The sequence below is a fragment of the Myotis daubentonii genome, chromosome 14 (genome assembly GCF_963259705.1).
Source record: "Myotis daubentonii chromosome 14, mMyoDau2.1, whole genome shotgun sequence".
Taxonomy (NCBI): domain Eukaryota; kingdom Metazoa; phylum Chordata; class Mammalia; order Chiroptera; family Vespertilionidae; genus Myotis; species Myotis daubentonii.
In genome coordinates this window covers 13,869,076-13,886,490 of record NC_081853.1, presented here as the reverse complement: position 1 = coordinate 13,886,490, position 17,415 = coordinate 13,869,076, and the positions used below count along the sequence as shown (strand labels likewise).

General features: G+C 35.5%; 1 protein-coding gene across 10 annotated transcripts in view; it reads right to left on the bottom strand.

The window, feature by feature from the left end:
* Positions 1-17,415, bottom strand: part of CFAP20DC (CFAP20 domain containing) — a 219,565-nt gene that overhangs the window by 68,514 nt on the left and 133,636 nt on the right. For 6 of the 10 annotated variants that reach the window (XM_059663097.1, XM_059663103.1, XM_059663102.1 and 3 more), the window contains 4 exons: positions 15,984-16,100; positions 14,470-14,589; positions 11,800-12,119; positions 156-521 (listed from right to left, as the gene is read on the bottom strand). In XM_059663097.1, the coding sequence (XP_059519080.1) occupies positions 156-521; positions 11,800-12,119; positions 14,470-14,589; positions 15,984-16,100 (923 nt within the window). The remainder of the gene's footprint in view (positions 1-155; positions 522-11,799; positions 12,120-14,469; positions 14,590-15,983; positions 16,101-17,415) is intronic. The other 4 variants (XM_059663099.1, XM_059663106.1, XM_059663098.1 and 1 more) reach the window with 3 other exon arrangements.

Sequence of the window (17,415 nt, the reverse complement as noted above, 5' to 3'; positions counted from 1 at the left end):
ACTGAGCTAAAACACATCTGAATAGGAAAGCAACTACATTACTGATCACCCAAATGATGAAAAATAGATACTGCTGAGAATGTGTGCAAAGTGGAACGGAACAGAACACAGCAGGATGGACGCCCGCATATGTAAACCAGGGTGGACCCACTTACTGCTACTCCAGGAGTCGGTCTCAGCTTCTCCTCTGAGATTTCCTTCAGGGAGGCTTTGTTGACTGAAGCTGGCACTTGGTCCTTTGCTTTGATAATGGGATCTGGAGCATTCTGAGAGAGTTCACTGCTTCTTCCAGGGGGAGAAAGGCATGGTACAGGCACCAAACTCGGTTGAAAGTTGTTTCTATCTATCTGCTGCACCAAGAAATTCTGGCTTTCTGATGCTTCTGCTTCTGTGTAGGCACTTTTTAGATATTCTTTACTTGTCCACCTTGCAGCCTTCCCCAGCATGCTCTCCAATGTTAACTGAGTTAACCCTGAAGGACTAGTTGCTGGACTAGGAGAATCCTGGACACTGTAGTTACCCTATCCAGGGGGAACAAAGCGAAAATCATTGTGAGCTGAAACGTGGTGAATAAGTTACTGAGTACAATTTCTTAATAAGTTAGTATATTCTATGAATAAACCAAAATATATACATATATTTTATTTTATTCTGCAATAAAAAGTGTGAGTTCCCAGACAAGAAAAAGCTAAAGGAGTTCATCACCACCAAACCACTATTGCAGGAAATATCAAAGGTTCCTCTTTGAAAAGAAGAAAAAAAATGAATAGAATGCCAATAACTATATATCAACAATTATTTTAGATGTAAGTTGATTAAAGATCCAATCAAAAGACATAGGGTGGTTGAATGAATAACAAAACAAGACCCTTGCATATGCCGCTTATAAGAGACTCACTTCAGATAAAAAAACACACAGAAACTGGAAGTAAAAGAGATGGAAAAAGGTATTTCATAAAAATGGGAATGGGGGGAAAAAGAAAGCTGGCGTAGCAATACTTATACCAGACAAAATAGATGTTAAAACAAAGGCTATAATAAGAGACAAAGAAGGATCCAGCAACTCTACTTCTGGGTATTTATTTGAAGAAACCCAAAACACTAATTCAAGAAGACACGTGCATCCATATGTTCACTGCAGCATTATTTACAATAGCCAAGATGTGAAAGCAATGTAAATGTCCATCAACAGATGAATGGAAGAGGAAGAAGTGGTGCATACATACAATGGAATATTACTCAACCACAGGGAAGAATGAAATCTTGCCATTTGCAACAACATGGAGGGACCTAGAAGATATTATGCTAAGGGAATTAAGTCAGACAGAGAAAGACAAATACCGTATGATTTCACTTACATGTGGAATCTAAAAAGCAACACAAACAAACAAAACGGAAACAAACTCATAGATACGGAGAACATTTTGATGGTTGCCAAATGGGAGAGCGGTTGGAGCAATGGGTGAAAAAAGGGAAGCGATTAAGAAGTACACATTGATAGTTGCAAAACAGTCATGGGGATGTAAAGTACGCATAGGAATATGATCAATAGCATTGTAATTACTATGTATGGTGTTAGATAGGTACTAGATTTATCAGAGTGATCACTTCGTAAAGTTATAGAAATGTCTAATCACTGGGCCATACACCTGAAACTAATATAATACTGTATATCAAATGTAATTGAAAAAATAAAATAAATAAAAATTAGGTTTTTCTGAAAAAAAAAAAAAAAAGTAACTAAAAACAGCAATGTAAAGAGATACAAATCATTTGCTAAGATGCCCTGCTATGTCTACCTCTGATCTGGGTAAGGCACTTTTTTTTTTTTAACCACTGAGTAACAAGAGAACATTTAAAAAAATAGTCACTCAAATATATTAATTCATTCCGAAGAATGTCTAAAGAATAGAGGATTTATAGGAAGTTATCTACAATATCTAAGAATTTTATATTTGATTTCCTGATAGACTAACTCCATGGGAAGAGAAAGAACTAGAACTTAGGGTATTTAGCATATTTAAGCAGGAAAAGGCTACTCTAAAAACAAGTGGGCCTACCAAAGTATTTTTGCCTCATATTATTGTAGGACAGATTTATTGTTCAAAAGCGGTAGATAATAGAACATGTTTGGTGAAACAGTTTTCTTACATGAAAATTTCAATTACAAAAAGTGTTTTCTCTCTACAAAATATAAACCTCATTAGTACAATTATTGGGAAAATTGAAAGTGAAAGCTGGATTTTACAATATATAGTTTTGGGATTACCCCCAGAAAAGCAAATATTTTAATTTCTAAAATTTTAGAAAGGAGGGATTAAACATAGAATCAATGCCCATAAGGTAAATAATGGAAACAAGAAATATAGTACTATTTTTGTTGGTAGATTTTTTTATTATAAATTAAATTTAAAGAAGAAACTAATGTAATCATTGCTAATACTTGCCATGGTAGATTTTTCCAATTTGTATTATCTATTTAAATATATAATAAACAAATGGATGTTAAAATGATAAAGTTAGAACAAAAAAATATACATTTTAAAGATATTACTTGATGTCTGAGAATGTGTATCTTCTTCAGTAACAGTCACAAAGAATCAAATAACCAGTAATTTCTAATGTTTGGCATTTGTAAACAAAATATTTGAGTGACTGATTAAATTGTTCAGTTACTTCCTGAATGTTTGGCCACCATACACGCTCAACACACAGGTCACTATCTAAGGCAGTGATGGCGAACCTATGACAGGCATGTCAGAGGTGACACGCGAACTCATTTTTTTGGTTGATTTTTCTTTGTTAAATGGCATTTAAATATATAAAATAAATATCAAAAATATAAGTCTTTGTTTTACTATGGTTGCAAATCTCAAAAATTTTCTATATGTGACACGGCACCAGAGTTAAGTTAGGGTTTTTCAAAACGCTGACACGCCGAGCTCAAAAGATTCGTCATCACTGATCTAAGGTGACATTTCCCTTTTGGTAGAAGTGAAGTATGTATGTGTAAAGAAAGATGAGAGAGCCTGCTCAAGGCTGGGCATAGGACAGGAGAGGAATTTATCAAACCTTTCAATTGGAAGTGATCTACTTATCTGTATACCTATTTATCATTGTTCTGCCTCTCTTTCTTCCTCATCATGGGCTAAGGCAGTGGTTCTCAACCTTCTGGCCCTTTAAATACAGTTCCTCATGTTGTGACCCCCAACCATAAAATTATTTTCGTTGCTACTTCGCAACTGTAATGTTGCTACTGTTATGAATCGTAATGTAAAAATCTGATATGCAGGATGATCTTAGGCGACCCCTGTGAAAGGGTCGTTCGACTGCCAACGGGGCCGCGATCCACAGGTTGAGAACCGCTGGGCTAAGGTATTGCTCCAGGCACTGCAGACACGGAATATAATAGTAGACCATAACTTAATTCTGGCCATCAAAGGACTTTTTCCTGAAGGCAACCAAGAGTCATAGAGTGATCTGAGGCAGAGGAGCACCACAGTGGCACAAAATAGAAGGCATAGGTATGAGTTTGTGTGAATATTTTTTGTGGGATGTCTAGAATGCTCTATGGAGATAGTAGAAAGGGAGACCAATTAGGAGATGATTAAATTGTTACAACCAGAAACAATGAGGTGGCTGTTAAGGAATGGTGGTGACAATGGGGAGGCTGGCTGACTTGAGGGTTCTGTAGAAGGCAGTGTGTTATTCTTTGTGACTCTGGAAAGCTTACATGGAGTCTGAGATCCCTAATCCTGTCATGTTATAATTCTTTCTTGTAGGAAGTAGGTGAGATTAGCAGACAACCGGGTTTTTAAGAAAGGTACACTCAGTTCTTAGAACCTCTCCTAAGAAACAGCTTGCCTCTCTAGAGTAAGGAATGAAGATTGTGGCATGTCTAAGGATCTTTTATGAATGTTTCTTCTTGGTACTCATTCTGGGCCTACATTTTCCTTCTCTATGCTGGCTTGATCTTCTGATACATATATTTCTTCATAAATGATAGAGAAACAAATTTTCTGGAGTCCCCGATAGGGTAAAGAAAAGATGGTGGGTGGGTGTCACTCCACGGGCTTTTTCACTTAAGAAGGGGAGACTATTTCTGCACTTACAACAGTCCTGCAGGCGGTGGGCAACCCTGGGCTGTCACTGGGTGAGCTGTCCTTTACCATCATCACTCTGCAAACTTTGAGGATATTCACAGGGTTGAAGACCCCTGCCTTCAGGCAAAAACAACAACAACAACAACCCCCCCTCCCCGACACAAAACAGAGAGTGCCAGAAACCTAAACAATGCCTGTTGCCCCAAATTACTAGGGAATCGAGTGGTGACTCTTACAATTTCTGTTTCATATAGGTAAAAAAGAATAAAAGTTACTCTTGTTTGGAGAAGGTAAGCAAAGAATATCAACATCCCTGAGTCTTAGTTCTGAGAAAGTATGGGTGGAACTCAGATTTCTTTTTTAACTCAGTCTGCCTACTATATAGTGCTCTGTCTCTTCCAACTTTTAAAAATGTCAATTTCCTATAATTATTGCAAACAATTGGCAGTGAAATTTCTGTGACCAAAAGACCCTCTACATATTCATCTCCATCATATTAAAAAATTTAAAAGCATATACTATGGATTTAAAACATACTGGACTTAAAAATAGGCTGGTAAGTGAGGAAGGTATAATGATGACTCTTTGGGCTCAAATCTTTGGGTTATCCTGGGATTGTATTGTGTATACGACATAGGCAGAAATTAAGAGCTTTTGCAATAAACATTAGTTCAATAAATATTTATTTAGACTCCTGCTATGTGTAAGGCATTTTCTAAGTACTATGTAAGAGACACAGGTTCGAAGAACATGGACACTGTCCTCAAGAGAAATAAAGTCTATAGAGAGATAGATACCTACAAAGGTATTGATTTCATAAGGAAGAAGTAGAAAATGCAATTTTAAAAGCTTCAGATGTACTATGATGAGAATTTAGAGGAATGCATGAAAAACCAGATGTTTGCTACATCATTTAAAAAACACTTAAAAAATCAATCCATTTGGTGGGAAGCCTATTTCTTCCACCTGTGGTAGGTCAGAGTTCAGCCTCTCTTCCTTTCAGTAGTTTACTCAGTTGTAAAATACTTCTTTTTGTTTGGCACGAGCAGTGATTATATATAGACATATTCATGATCGTGTATATGGACATTCATTTCACATTTTGCCTAATGAGATGGGCCAAGAAGTGGAGATGTGCCAGGAACTGGACAGATTTAGCTGTGTTCCCTGGTGAGCAGTATCTTGGTTGTATTGCATTTCCACAGTAATATGCTGTTTTAAATATATGGAAAAGACAAATAACTGGAGAATCTGGACAGGATACAAAAGGCTAACTTACTTTAGCTGCGGCAGAACCACTAAATCTGGTTTATCCCAGATTCTGAAAGGAGAATTAGGATAAATGAGAAAGGCAAGATGATATATGAGACTGATATTTTGATTTAAGTTGGGTCAGCCTCTTTTTAAGAGAGGAAATAAACAGAGAATAAAAAATAGTGCAGTATTTACTAGAAGCAGTGCACTGGTAAACCCTATTCCTTTCTTTAGTAATGCTTTTGCTGCCTTACTAAAGTAGATGATATAGGTATAGATGATGTTTATTGATCTCACATATGTAACTCATTTGGGCTCAATCATGCTTTTGGATTAATTTTTTCTATATAACATACATTTGTTATATGCAAAAGAAGTCAGCTTCCTATGATCTGATTGAAAAACAACCATTTTTTCCCCTTTGGTTTATGATTTAGCTACTGAAACCTGTACAGCAATTGCATATAATTTGTCAGAGTAGTAAAGGAATTGTCAAGCCATTTTCACATTCCAATCATCTGTTCATCTGTTTTTCAGAAGAACAAATACAAAATGCTTTTGATTTAACTTGATATATTTTTTTAAAGTCCCAAATCTCTTGAACTGTTTGTCTTCTGGGCTAAGAAGCATTTGCTTGTTAAATATTCAATCCCACCCCAGTGCCAGGGACATCAATGGAGTTTGCCTGATTAACTGTAGCACAGCATATGCAGGCTGAGGAGAGAATGATTTCCCCAAGGAGCCAGCACTTCCTCTGTTGAACTACTTTCTTAAAAGGACATGCAGATGGGCATTTGGATAAGTTCTGGATGCACAAAACCAATTGCTCTTGCTGAGCTGCAATTTCAAAAAGATAATTTTAATGACTCTTGAGGGCCATCTACTTGGAGCAGATGGGACCCAGGTTCTTTGTATCACAACTTTAATGTTGAGTGAGTCAGGATGGAACCCTCTTTTAGCCTTTGTAAAAGTGAATGATTGTATTTATTTATATTTCAATTGATGTTTTAATTCAGTCCACAATGAATAATGTCTCATATAATGTTCTTGAAAGTTCTGTAAAAATACATCCACAATATTCCAAACACACTTCGATAGCAGCTTTGAATGTGTAATTGAGGTCGAGTCTGCAGGGGTTTTCACTTTTGTCCAATATTTTTGTGACTAAATGTGTGAGCTGACAGCACCTTTTAATTGGACTAGTAGACAATAGAGATGATATAGGTATATATTTCCAATGTCAATCAAAGAACACAGTTATTTGCATAAATATAGCTAAAGATATTAGTTATAACAGAACAAAAAAAACTTCTTTGATACTAGCAAGATTAACCATTCAAATGTATCTTAAATGTCCTTACTAAAAATCATCCCCAAGAAGTAGTTCTACTTCAACCTCTTGATTTTTTAGGAACTATAAAATTAATACAGTTTCGTTTGGGTAGCAAAGATAATTGATAGTGGTGTCTTATAATGCATTTTACTTGTTTATAAACAAAATAAAAGGTAAATGTGGCTTTCTAACAAGGAACTAACCTGCAGCATGCTTGATATTAAAAGGGGTTGAGCAAATTATTCTTGTAAACTTCTTTACCTGTAGCCAATGATGCTTCACACACAAATCATAGCAGAAACGATAGGGACTGGATGGGATCAGCAAACATCATCATGTAAATATTTGGGAAAAATGATGAGACTTCCTCAATTGTTCAAGACAAAACATCTTTTTCTCTAAGCTAGATTTCATGCTCTTGTAACTATAACACTTTAAAGACTTTATCTGCAAATTCCTATCCTCACTAAATATTTATCTGCAATGTTTATCTTTTAGCAGGAGCTGTAGAATGTTATTCTCAGTGAACAAGAGTTTTATAACCTTCCTTACCTGCCTATAACAATGAAGAGCCAAGTCGCAGGAACCAAGGGGCCTGTGACTTTTCCAGAGGAGAACAAAGCTTCAAAGAATAATAATAAAGATGCATATGTGACCAGCCTAAAAAACTACTCACACAGCATAATATTCAATTTGCATGGTAGGTTTAGATAGTATGTATGCTGTAATTTATAATATACAGAAATAAAAATGTCAGGCAATATATTCAAAATAAGGTCCTTCCATATTTTTTCCCAATACATAAACTGATGGTTAGAAGTCTTTAAAGGCTACGCAGAAATAATAAATGAAACAGAGTACCGTGCCAGCACAGCCAGGTTCGGTGAGCCTGAGAGGGGGCGGTGAAGGATTAAGAAAAGACAGACAAAAGAAGAAAGCTGGGTCTGGGTGGGACGCTGTCCTCTGATGGGGAGCTAGCGACAGTGCCATGGACTACAAGCAGAGTCTTTATTTTATAGCCAGTTTCCTCGAGGCAAAGTAAGGGTGTGGTCAAGATGTTTACAACATTCTCATGGGTTTCGAACCTACTCAATTACATGCACCTGATCAAGCTTTGTTTACTTGCTGCACCTCCTCCAACCTATATCACTCTGCCACGTGGGACCACGGGTTCGGACCATAAGGTCAAGCTTACAACTATAGCCTTTGGCTGTAATTGTGCTGGGACTTGCACGTGGCTTTGCCATGAGAGGATCGTGTCCTCTCATTAGTCCCAGGCTTGAACCTGTCCAAACGCTGTAGCCGCTCTCCACAAAACAGCTTAACTACCGAGTGCTAAAAAAAATCTTTAAAGCAACAATACCAGTAAAGCTGAGAGGAAGGACTAAAAGAGTTTCCTCAAAAAATTAAAAATGGAATTGCCGTGACCCAGCAATCTCACATCTGGGAATATATCCTAAGAAGTCAGAAACACCAATCAAAAAGAATGTATGTACCCCCATGTTCATAGCAGCATTACTTACAAACCTAATATCTGGAAACAGCCTAAGTGCCCATAAGTACATGAGTAAATAAAAAAAAAACTGTGGTACATTTACAAAATGGAATTCTATGCAGCTATAAAAAAGAAGTATTTCTTACCCTTTGCGACAGCATGGAGGGACCTGGAGATTATTATGCTCAGTGAAATAAGCCAGACAGAGAAAGACAAATATGACATGATATCACTTATTTGTGGAATCTAATGAACAAAATAAACAAAATAGGTCCATGGAGGCATGGAACATATTGACAGACCTCAGAGGGGAAGGGGTGGGGGAGAAGAGACAATATTAACCAAAGAACATATATGCATAGCCCATGGACACAGACTATAGTGTGATGAAGACCTTGGGGAGAGGAAGGGACTGGGTGAAGGGGGAAAAAGGGGGAGAAAATGGAGGACATCTGTAATACTGTCAACAGTAAAAAGAAAATGGTCCTTTTAATTTGATGTTTGTAGCTTTGTCCTTTAGGCCTCCAAAAGTCAGATGGAGAGAAGATCTGAAAGATTCCTAGCTAATCTGAACACTATAAGTAGTCAGGACACATAATCCATGTCCAAATATGGGTAATTTTTGGCTCAAATGTTTCAATTTGGACTGTTATACAAGACAAGTTACTTGTCCTTGCAAATATCTGCTTCAATATGTACAGCCAGAGTTTGGGGCGGGGGTGGGGTGGGGGGGGAATGACAGCATTTCTAAGTAAAAAATTAAATTAGGGGAGCAATAAAGTACTACTATAAAGCTAACTCAAGTTCCAAACCAGATGTATATACTTAGAAAGCATATTGAGAATAATGGTAAGATACAAAACAGAGACAATAGCAGGAACATGCTTCTTTCTTTTGGAACCTGCAATAGTGTGCAAGGCACTCTGTTTTGCTAGCTATCCTGAGATAATTCATTTTATATGGCAGTCTTGATTTTACAGCTCTCCACAAAATATATTTCCATACTTTGCTTTTCCAGTAAGATGTACAACTTCAAAATTAATTGAGTATCAGGAATATCTGTATATATGACTGCATAAAGAATAAGACAAGAGCACATACAAAAAATTCATACTTTTGAGGCTCTCACAGTAATGAAGATCCGATATGTGTATTAATTACTTTAGAAACTTAAATTAAAAAGACAATGTATCACTTAAAGCTTATTTTAATTAGCCTTTACAATCAAATGTGCTTTTCCTCTATCATAACATGATTTATTTTTGCCTAATTTATATGCTACCAAATCCATCTACTTTCTCTTTAAAAATACTCAATTGTCTAACAGCAAAATAAAGTCTTTTAACTGCAAGTTGTAAACAAGTTATAATAAGTGATATAATTATTACTTATTCATCTATTATCATAACATAACATGCTTTTCTTAAGTATAATTATGTTACTCTAAGGATACAACATTCTAAAATAATGCAACTAATGGTAAGGATGCCTAAATCAACTAAACTGATTTTTCTTCAAAGACTATATGTAAATAAACATTTTAAATTTGGAATCTAACTTCCCATTGACTTATATAATTAATAAATAGGAGAAGTAATCTTACAGAAAAAGAATTTACAAAAATAAAAAAAGCCTCAAATGAAACATTCTGATAAAGAAGGGATCACTACAAATTCTAGAACTTGTTTAAACATCGCCTGGCATTTTTGTTATTCATATTTTTTGTATGTTAGTTTTTACTTTGTTATTGCCTCTAACAGCAAACTTCAAAGCTTGCATAATATGGTGAGGCTTCTGCCTCTCTTTCTGGCTGTTCTACTTAACAGGCTCCAACTAAAAGTAGGCCAGGGCAGGTGTTAGCAATGACATGGCCCCACCACAGACTCAAGCCATCTGCTCCTGGTCAGGGCACAGGGGTACCAGAGAGCTATGCCAGTCAGAGCTTAGGTAATGCACGATCAATTTTTTTTCAATTTTATGTAGTTGGTAATAAGTACATGTGTGCATAATAAATGTTGAAAGATACCAGGAGTACAGTAGCTTATAGCAAAAGAAAGTCATAAAGTAATAACATTAAAATATTCAGAACTAATATTTATTTTCCCATGAAGTTCTATTGCTTCTTCTCAAGGCTTATCCTTATGTGGTGTAACTTAAAGGGCAGTTTCCCCATAAACATATCTCAAAGTTCGCCAGAGAGCTACCCTTTCCTACCTGCCATCATAGTGATTCTTTTGGGTTAGGTAAGAAAGATGGTGCTGTGGATAAAGGAAGAAAATGGGTCTATCTGATAATTAATGAAGTGGTATGAATTTATCAGATTAGCCAATTAATACCGTAGAAGAATTGACTGCTGCAATGGGGGCAATACTAGATGCTGAAGACAAATGTCCATTTTACAGTTTTATAGCTTTAGGTTATTCAGGGTGAAAGGAACAAAGATGTCCATAGCAACATTTAAAGTGCTGGCATCAAATGTACTATTTTATGCATAAAGGAGTTTGTAGTAGGTTAATGTTTGATATGACTGATAGTTTCATCACACTCAAAAGCAAGGGTATTATTAAAAAATGATCTCCCCATGCACTCTGCTACAGAAACTCATTAAAAGTTGCAAAAAAACATAATTACTGACTGAACAATCTCCATATTCTCAACTGTCTCTGAAGGTAGGAGCTATGGATTTAATCTACACCCCACTATCCAAAGGGGGATTCTTGATCAGTTATAATTATTAAAACAAAGTTTTGTAAGCATACACAAGTTTTTCTAATTATTTCTATAATTTCTGCATAGAAATGATTTGTATAATTTTACTAAACCATAATTTGACTGTAATCTGCTTTTTAAATACTATTTTTTTCTAGAAAATACTGTCTATTATTTAAAAATAAAGCTAAAGTAATTTCACAAAAAAATCATTTTATATGGGGAAGAAAGAGTTATAATGTTTACATATTAATGTTTCAGAACTATATTCAGTTTGTTTTTTTAATAAGTTTTAAAAAAGCCTTTTTTATGACTTTACTAATTTATAAGATATATTTATATTCTAAATAATTGCAAACAAAAACCTCCTGTAAGGCAAGTCCCAGAACTAATCCATGATTCATAATCTAAACTTTAATTGGCACAACTTTTGAAATTCTGGGACCATATGGAAAATAATGAATCCTAATAGGTCCAAGGTGATAGGATGGCAGGGGAGTAAGGAAGCCAGAAAACCATCAATTCAGAATGTGTAGCAACTGCAACACCATTTCCCCAGAGATCCAGAACAATGTGTTCTCAGTGTTTTACTGGTTTTGCTATCATAAAACTAACCCGCATATTATTTCTCATTCTGTGTGAGACAATGATTAAAATAAAAAGACAAAAACAAACCAAAAACTGGTTTCTATAATTAAAAATGAAATTGGCTGACTGCTAATAAAAAAGGCAGCAATTTAGAGTTACCATAACAACCTGAGGCAACTGTTGACTGACATTGCAATCTGCTGCATTTTTAGAAATAGCAGTTGATTTTCCCTCTTTTATTTCAACTAGTTTTAGTGCTTATTGGAGGTAATGGAACAACTGTGCTTTATCACAATTTCACTCATCAAGCAGTGTACCTCTTCGCTGCTGTCTTCACCATAAAAATCATCTTCCAATTGGGTCACACTGGTATCCTCTGTTAGATCCAGAATAAATGGGCACCCCTCTGGGGACATGTTCTGAGTCTTTCCATGAGGTGCTGATCGTGGTCTTGATGAAAAGGTAAAAACATCCTTTGGAACAATCCAGGTCTCCTCTGCCTGCTGGTCCTGCTCACTCTCTTTGCTGGTTTCCAGCCACAGGTGTGAGGTGGGGCAGGAGTCATCACCCAGAAGAGACTGTCTGCTGGACGCCAAATAGGGAATGTGCTCATCATTGTTGGGAAATACCCATTCATCTGACGTTTGGAAGAGATGACAAAAATTAGAGTAGTGTTCCATGAATGTTATTTTAGGCAAGTAGGTTAAAATTTCCTGTTATTGAAACAGATTTATTAAATAACACAAAAGCCAAGGATGGCAATTTATCCACCATCTTGTAATCAGCCAAACATTTAACCCATAGATCAGTGCCTACAGCTCTGGGCAACTCACATACACTTCCTCACCATCTGAGTTGAAAGACTGGCCAAGACATTTATAAGTTTGAAATAATTATCACCTGTCTTGAAGCAAGTTCTTTATAGCACAGCTTCATTAATTTGACATTCCAGAAGGGGGGAATCTTCCAGAATTAAAGGGGCTGACTTACTAATATCTTCTTTTAACTGCAGGACAGGGTGCTTAACAAGCCTCTTTAAACAAGTGTGTGGGCATTGTCTGGATTATAAATCATGGAGGAGAGGAAACCATGAAAAAGATAACAGCCTTTTCTCTCCAATCTACTAAATGAAACAGGAAACTTCATAGACTAAGCTGATTAGACTTTTCAAGTGATAGTAAATCCACAGAAATATTTGCTAATGTGACTGGTGGATTCTGCTGGTGAAAAAGACCTTTATATTTAATTTTAAGAGAGAATGTTTGGATATGAATTTTTTTTTGCACAGCATTATTTGTTTTCTTTAAAAATACTATATACTACCACTGAGATACATTTTTTTGACCAAAGCTTTAAAAAATTGCAATCTTTTCTCAACACTGAGGTAGATTTTATAACTATGATCCAGGCAAGCTAGAAATGACAAATCTATATAATGACATAATTAAAAGCATGCCTTTGTTTAGAATGACAGCAGAAGAGTAGAGCATTTTCTCTAACTTAGTTTATTTTTCATGAAACTTTTTTGCTGCATTATGTCAGTGGTGACAATCTTACTAAAATCTGTGGTCTGCAGAACCACAATGTGGACATGGTTATTTTACCCCTGATTCTTGAATCCTATTATATTTACCATCACAATAAAAGTATTGTAGAGATAGCTAAGATTTGCTAACTTGAAAGTTTAAAGCTTTTACTACAAAAGCACAAGCAACAAACAAAAACACCTTTAAAAAATAACATTGATGACACAAATAAAATTGTATTTATCACAACTATATTCATCGGTTTCTTAATCTAAGACTATCATTATATAACAGAACTTGCCTATAAAAAGGGTGAGAAATGTACATTTCTTAGAGGAACTCTATTAGGGACAAGGCTTTCACATTTTCAGGGACAAAGTCTAGGGAAATAGCCAAAAGGCAGGCTGTATTACTTCACCTGAGCACCTTTATGGGGATTTGAAGGGTGTGAGTCAGTGTAGCTTTGGGCAGGTGGAATGAATAGATTCACTGGGATGTCCTCTTTTGGACAGCAAACCCCTTTGCATGGTGCTAAGTACATAGCAGGTGCTTTGTAAACAAAATTGGTGCTTTAATAAAGCTTGAGAAAAATTAAAAAAAACAAACAACACCCAATGTGTTGCATTATGTTCATGGATATGTAAAAAATAGGGGAGGAAAAGTTACCGGAATCTTCATTATGCAATTAAACAACTTGTATGACCTATTGCCAAACATATTACTAACTGTCAAAAAGTCAAGGTAAAAGGAGTGTTTACATCAAACAAACTCTAATTATCTCACGACCACACGCTTTTTTTGGAATTTATAGTTTTACCTCAAATATTTCCATATCAATGTAATGAATAATTTGGTGTGTTTTCTTAGAAAAGTATGTAAATTACTGTGTAATCACAATATTGCAGCAAACAAGATAAATGCAAGAATGATCACCTAAACATCTAATTAGTTTTTCTACACAGTCAGACTTATGCCGAAGACACTAATTACGCCTAACATTTTAATGAAGGTTTCAACATTGCATAAATAAGACTGACAAACTACAAACAATTATAATTTATTTTCCTTTTTCCCTTGCTCAACAAGAATTTGCAAAAAAAAAAGGAACCCAGGAAACAATTTGCCTTTGTAAAAGTACTCCACACCTGCTAGGCAAGATATGTGGATGGGCTCAATCCTCTACAACCAGCCATCTCCATCATAGAGAGGACTGAAGAAATGCAACCATTACCTTTGGGCAGGGGGACAATGTCATGTGAAAACGTCAAAGTTTTAAACTTTCATTCTGAATAGGACAACCAGTGCATTAAAACTTGAAAATAAAAATACTCTTTCATCCACTAAAATCTGACATAAAATTGGGGTTAAAACGATAGCTTTTAGCAAATGACTGGGTTTGAAATATTTAACACATTCACATCTTATTAATTATTGACAATTATGGCATAAAAAGACGCAAACCTGATGCATCAGGAGACTGGGGAGCTGGAGTACTGGGGCTCAACGTCGCGGCTCCTTGCTGGGCCTCAGTGATGAGGGCAGCTGCTTTATCTCCACTCCTGCTATTTCCTGAAGAACTGCCTTTATTAGGATAAATATTTTCCATCATATTACTTTTGAGATATTTATAACAATTATTTTTTGAAGAATGGTATTAATTTGGCATACTTTACTATATGATTATTGTAAAGAAAGCTAGAGGTGACACTGCAGATTATATGAATTAATTTTCAGTAGAATGTATTAAGATGAACTCAGTGGCATTTTTGTGGAGGTGCATAATATAATCCCTGAATATTTGCATGGGGACATTTTAGATTAAAGTTTTATAATATGTGATAAAAAATTCTAAAACCTATGTAATTTTTAAAGGGTCTTATATTTTTTTCCCATTGGTTCTACATAAAATGGAATGTTTTCTTTAAATTACAATTGTTGCTGAACTCCCTCCACTCTTAAACCAAGATCTTTCCTTCAGGACCTTAAGAAAATGAGCAAGGCATTAATTACTAAAGAACTAATGTTTCTATCTATTATTTTGTAAAAATAACATGAAACCTAGCAGGCTGAATTATGGCCTACCCGAGAACCCTACATTTTTGAGAATTTATGGTAACAGATGTGTACATGATACATTCTGGGCTTGATTTAGGACAGTGATGGCGAACCTATGACAAGTGTGTCAGAGGTGACACGCGAACTCATTTTTTTGGTTGATTTTTCTTTGTTAAATGGCATTTAAATATATAAAATAAATATCAAAAATATAAATCTTTGTTTTACTATGGTTGCAAATATAAAAAAATTTCTATATGTGACACGGCACCAGAGTTAAGTTAGGGTTTTTCAAAACGCTGACACGCCGAGCTCAAAAGGTTCGCCATCACTGATTTAGGATAAACTAATGCAGGTGTATACAAATCTACACATACATGCCTCAAATCCATTATTTAAAAAAACAACTACCATAGCCACCTATATTGTCTAATGCTTTACTGGTTGCAAAGAGTTGAAATTTTAACATACATTGTAGTAACAGATGGCAAGGAGTTCAAAGGGAGAGGCAGCAAATAAAAAAAAATGTGAAAAGGGCTCAATGTAAAAAGAAAATCCATAAATGAAACATGAAAAATTATGGGTTAAGCCCAAGTTCAGTAAAGTCTATAGGCAGGAACTTCCTCTATCATATGTGGGCTTTAAAAAAACACACACTTAAACTTATTCAGCCTTTGAGAGTAGAAGCAGAAAGTCCTTTATTTCTGCAGTACTGTCTATTTAATCCAGCAAATCTCTCTTAGGACTCTAGAGCAATTCTTTTGCAGAAAATTTGATTTCCACAATCCCTATAGAACAGACATTTAGATTTTAAATGAATTGGTTCATAATTCTTTGAAACTTACAACCTGCAGAGAGAGAGAGATTGCATTGCTCTGAATAATATACAGATATAAGATAGCATTGAATTAGTGCCATACCGCTGGGTGTCTCTGTCCTTTCTCTGTTGGTGCTTTTTAACCGTAATCTTCTCCTGTTATTATTCTTATCTGCTGATGGTTCTTGAGGGGGATGTGGATGCATAATATGCAGATTGGCTGGTACATTTTCATATCAAAGAACAAAAAGCCAGAACAGAAAGTACTATATGGTTTGAAATAACTCAGTAAATATAATTATAGCTATAATGAGAATGTTCATGTATCATTTTGACATTATGTAAAGCTGTATAAAAACTTATTCCTTCACAGAAAATAGGTGTTTATTCTTATTCTAACACAGTGGTTCTCAACCTTCCTAATGCCACGACCCTTTAATACAGTTCCTCACGTTGTGGTGACCCCCAATTTCATTGTTACAAATTGAACATAATTAAAGCATAGTGATTAATCACAAAAACAATATGTAATTATATATGTGTTTTCCGATGATCTTAGGCGACCCCTGTGAAAGGGTCGTTCGACCCCCAAAGGGGTCGCGACCCAAGGTTGAGAACCGCTGTTCTAACATTAGGATTGTATCAGGTTTTCAAAATTATCAATACATTTTATTCATGTGACATAACCTTTTAGAAAGCTACAAGTAATCTGATTAATATTAATCATGAAATATGCTATATGAAAAATATAAAAAATGAAATTGAGAGCCAATACCAAAAAATTATTGCTTCCTTTAGAAAATATAGTTGCCTGGTTGTGGGATGTGGGCTTGATCCCCAGTAGGGGGAGTGCAGGAGGCAGCTGATCGATGTTCCGCTCTCACATGGATGTTTCTTTTTCTCTCTCTCTCTCCTTTTCTCTCTCTCTAGAACTCAATAAAAATATTAAAAAATAAAAAAATAAAAGAGGAAGCATAGTTAAGTATGATGCAATGAGAATTTAGAGGGTAGTTTCCAGAAGAATGCTAGAAGACTGATATCAAACCTACAGAATTCTTAAGTATAATTTAATTGTGTAATAATATATTCATAGCAAGCAGCATTTAATATTTACTGAATGCTTAATTTCTTGGCACAATATGACTGAGTTTTTCTCATTAAAACCTCACAATGACCCTTTGAAGCAGCTGTTATTGACCACTACTACTATGGCCAGTAGTAAGTATCCCCATTTTACAGATGAGGAAACTGAACCTTACAGAGTTTAAGAAACTTGACCAAGGTCTCACAGATAGTGGTAGGTCTCACAGACAAGTGGGGCTGGGACCGAATATCTATGTTATTCATTTCCCTGCTCAGTTTAATACTCCATGGGAGATATAATTTATAATAGTGCTCATTAATTTCTAAATCCAATAAAATGAACCCAAATGTCTCTGTTTCAACTCTCACAAAGTCAGACCAGTAAGAGTAGAAACACTGACAGTAAGTGGGTTCTGGTTTCAATTCTTTCCAATGATTACAGACTGCAAATC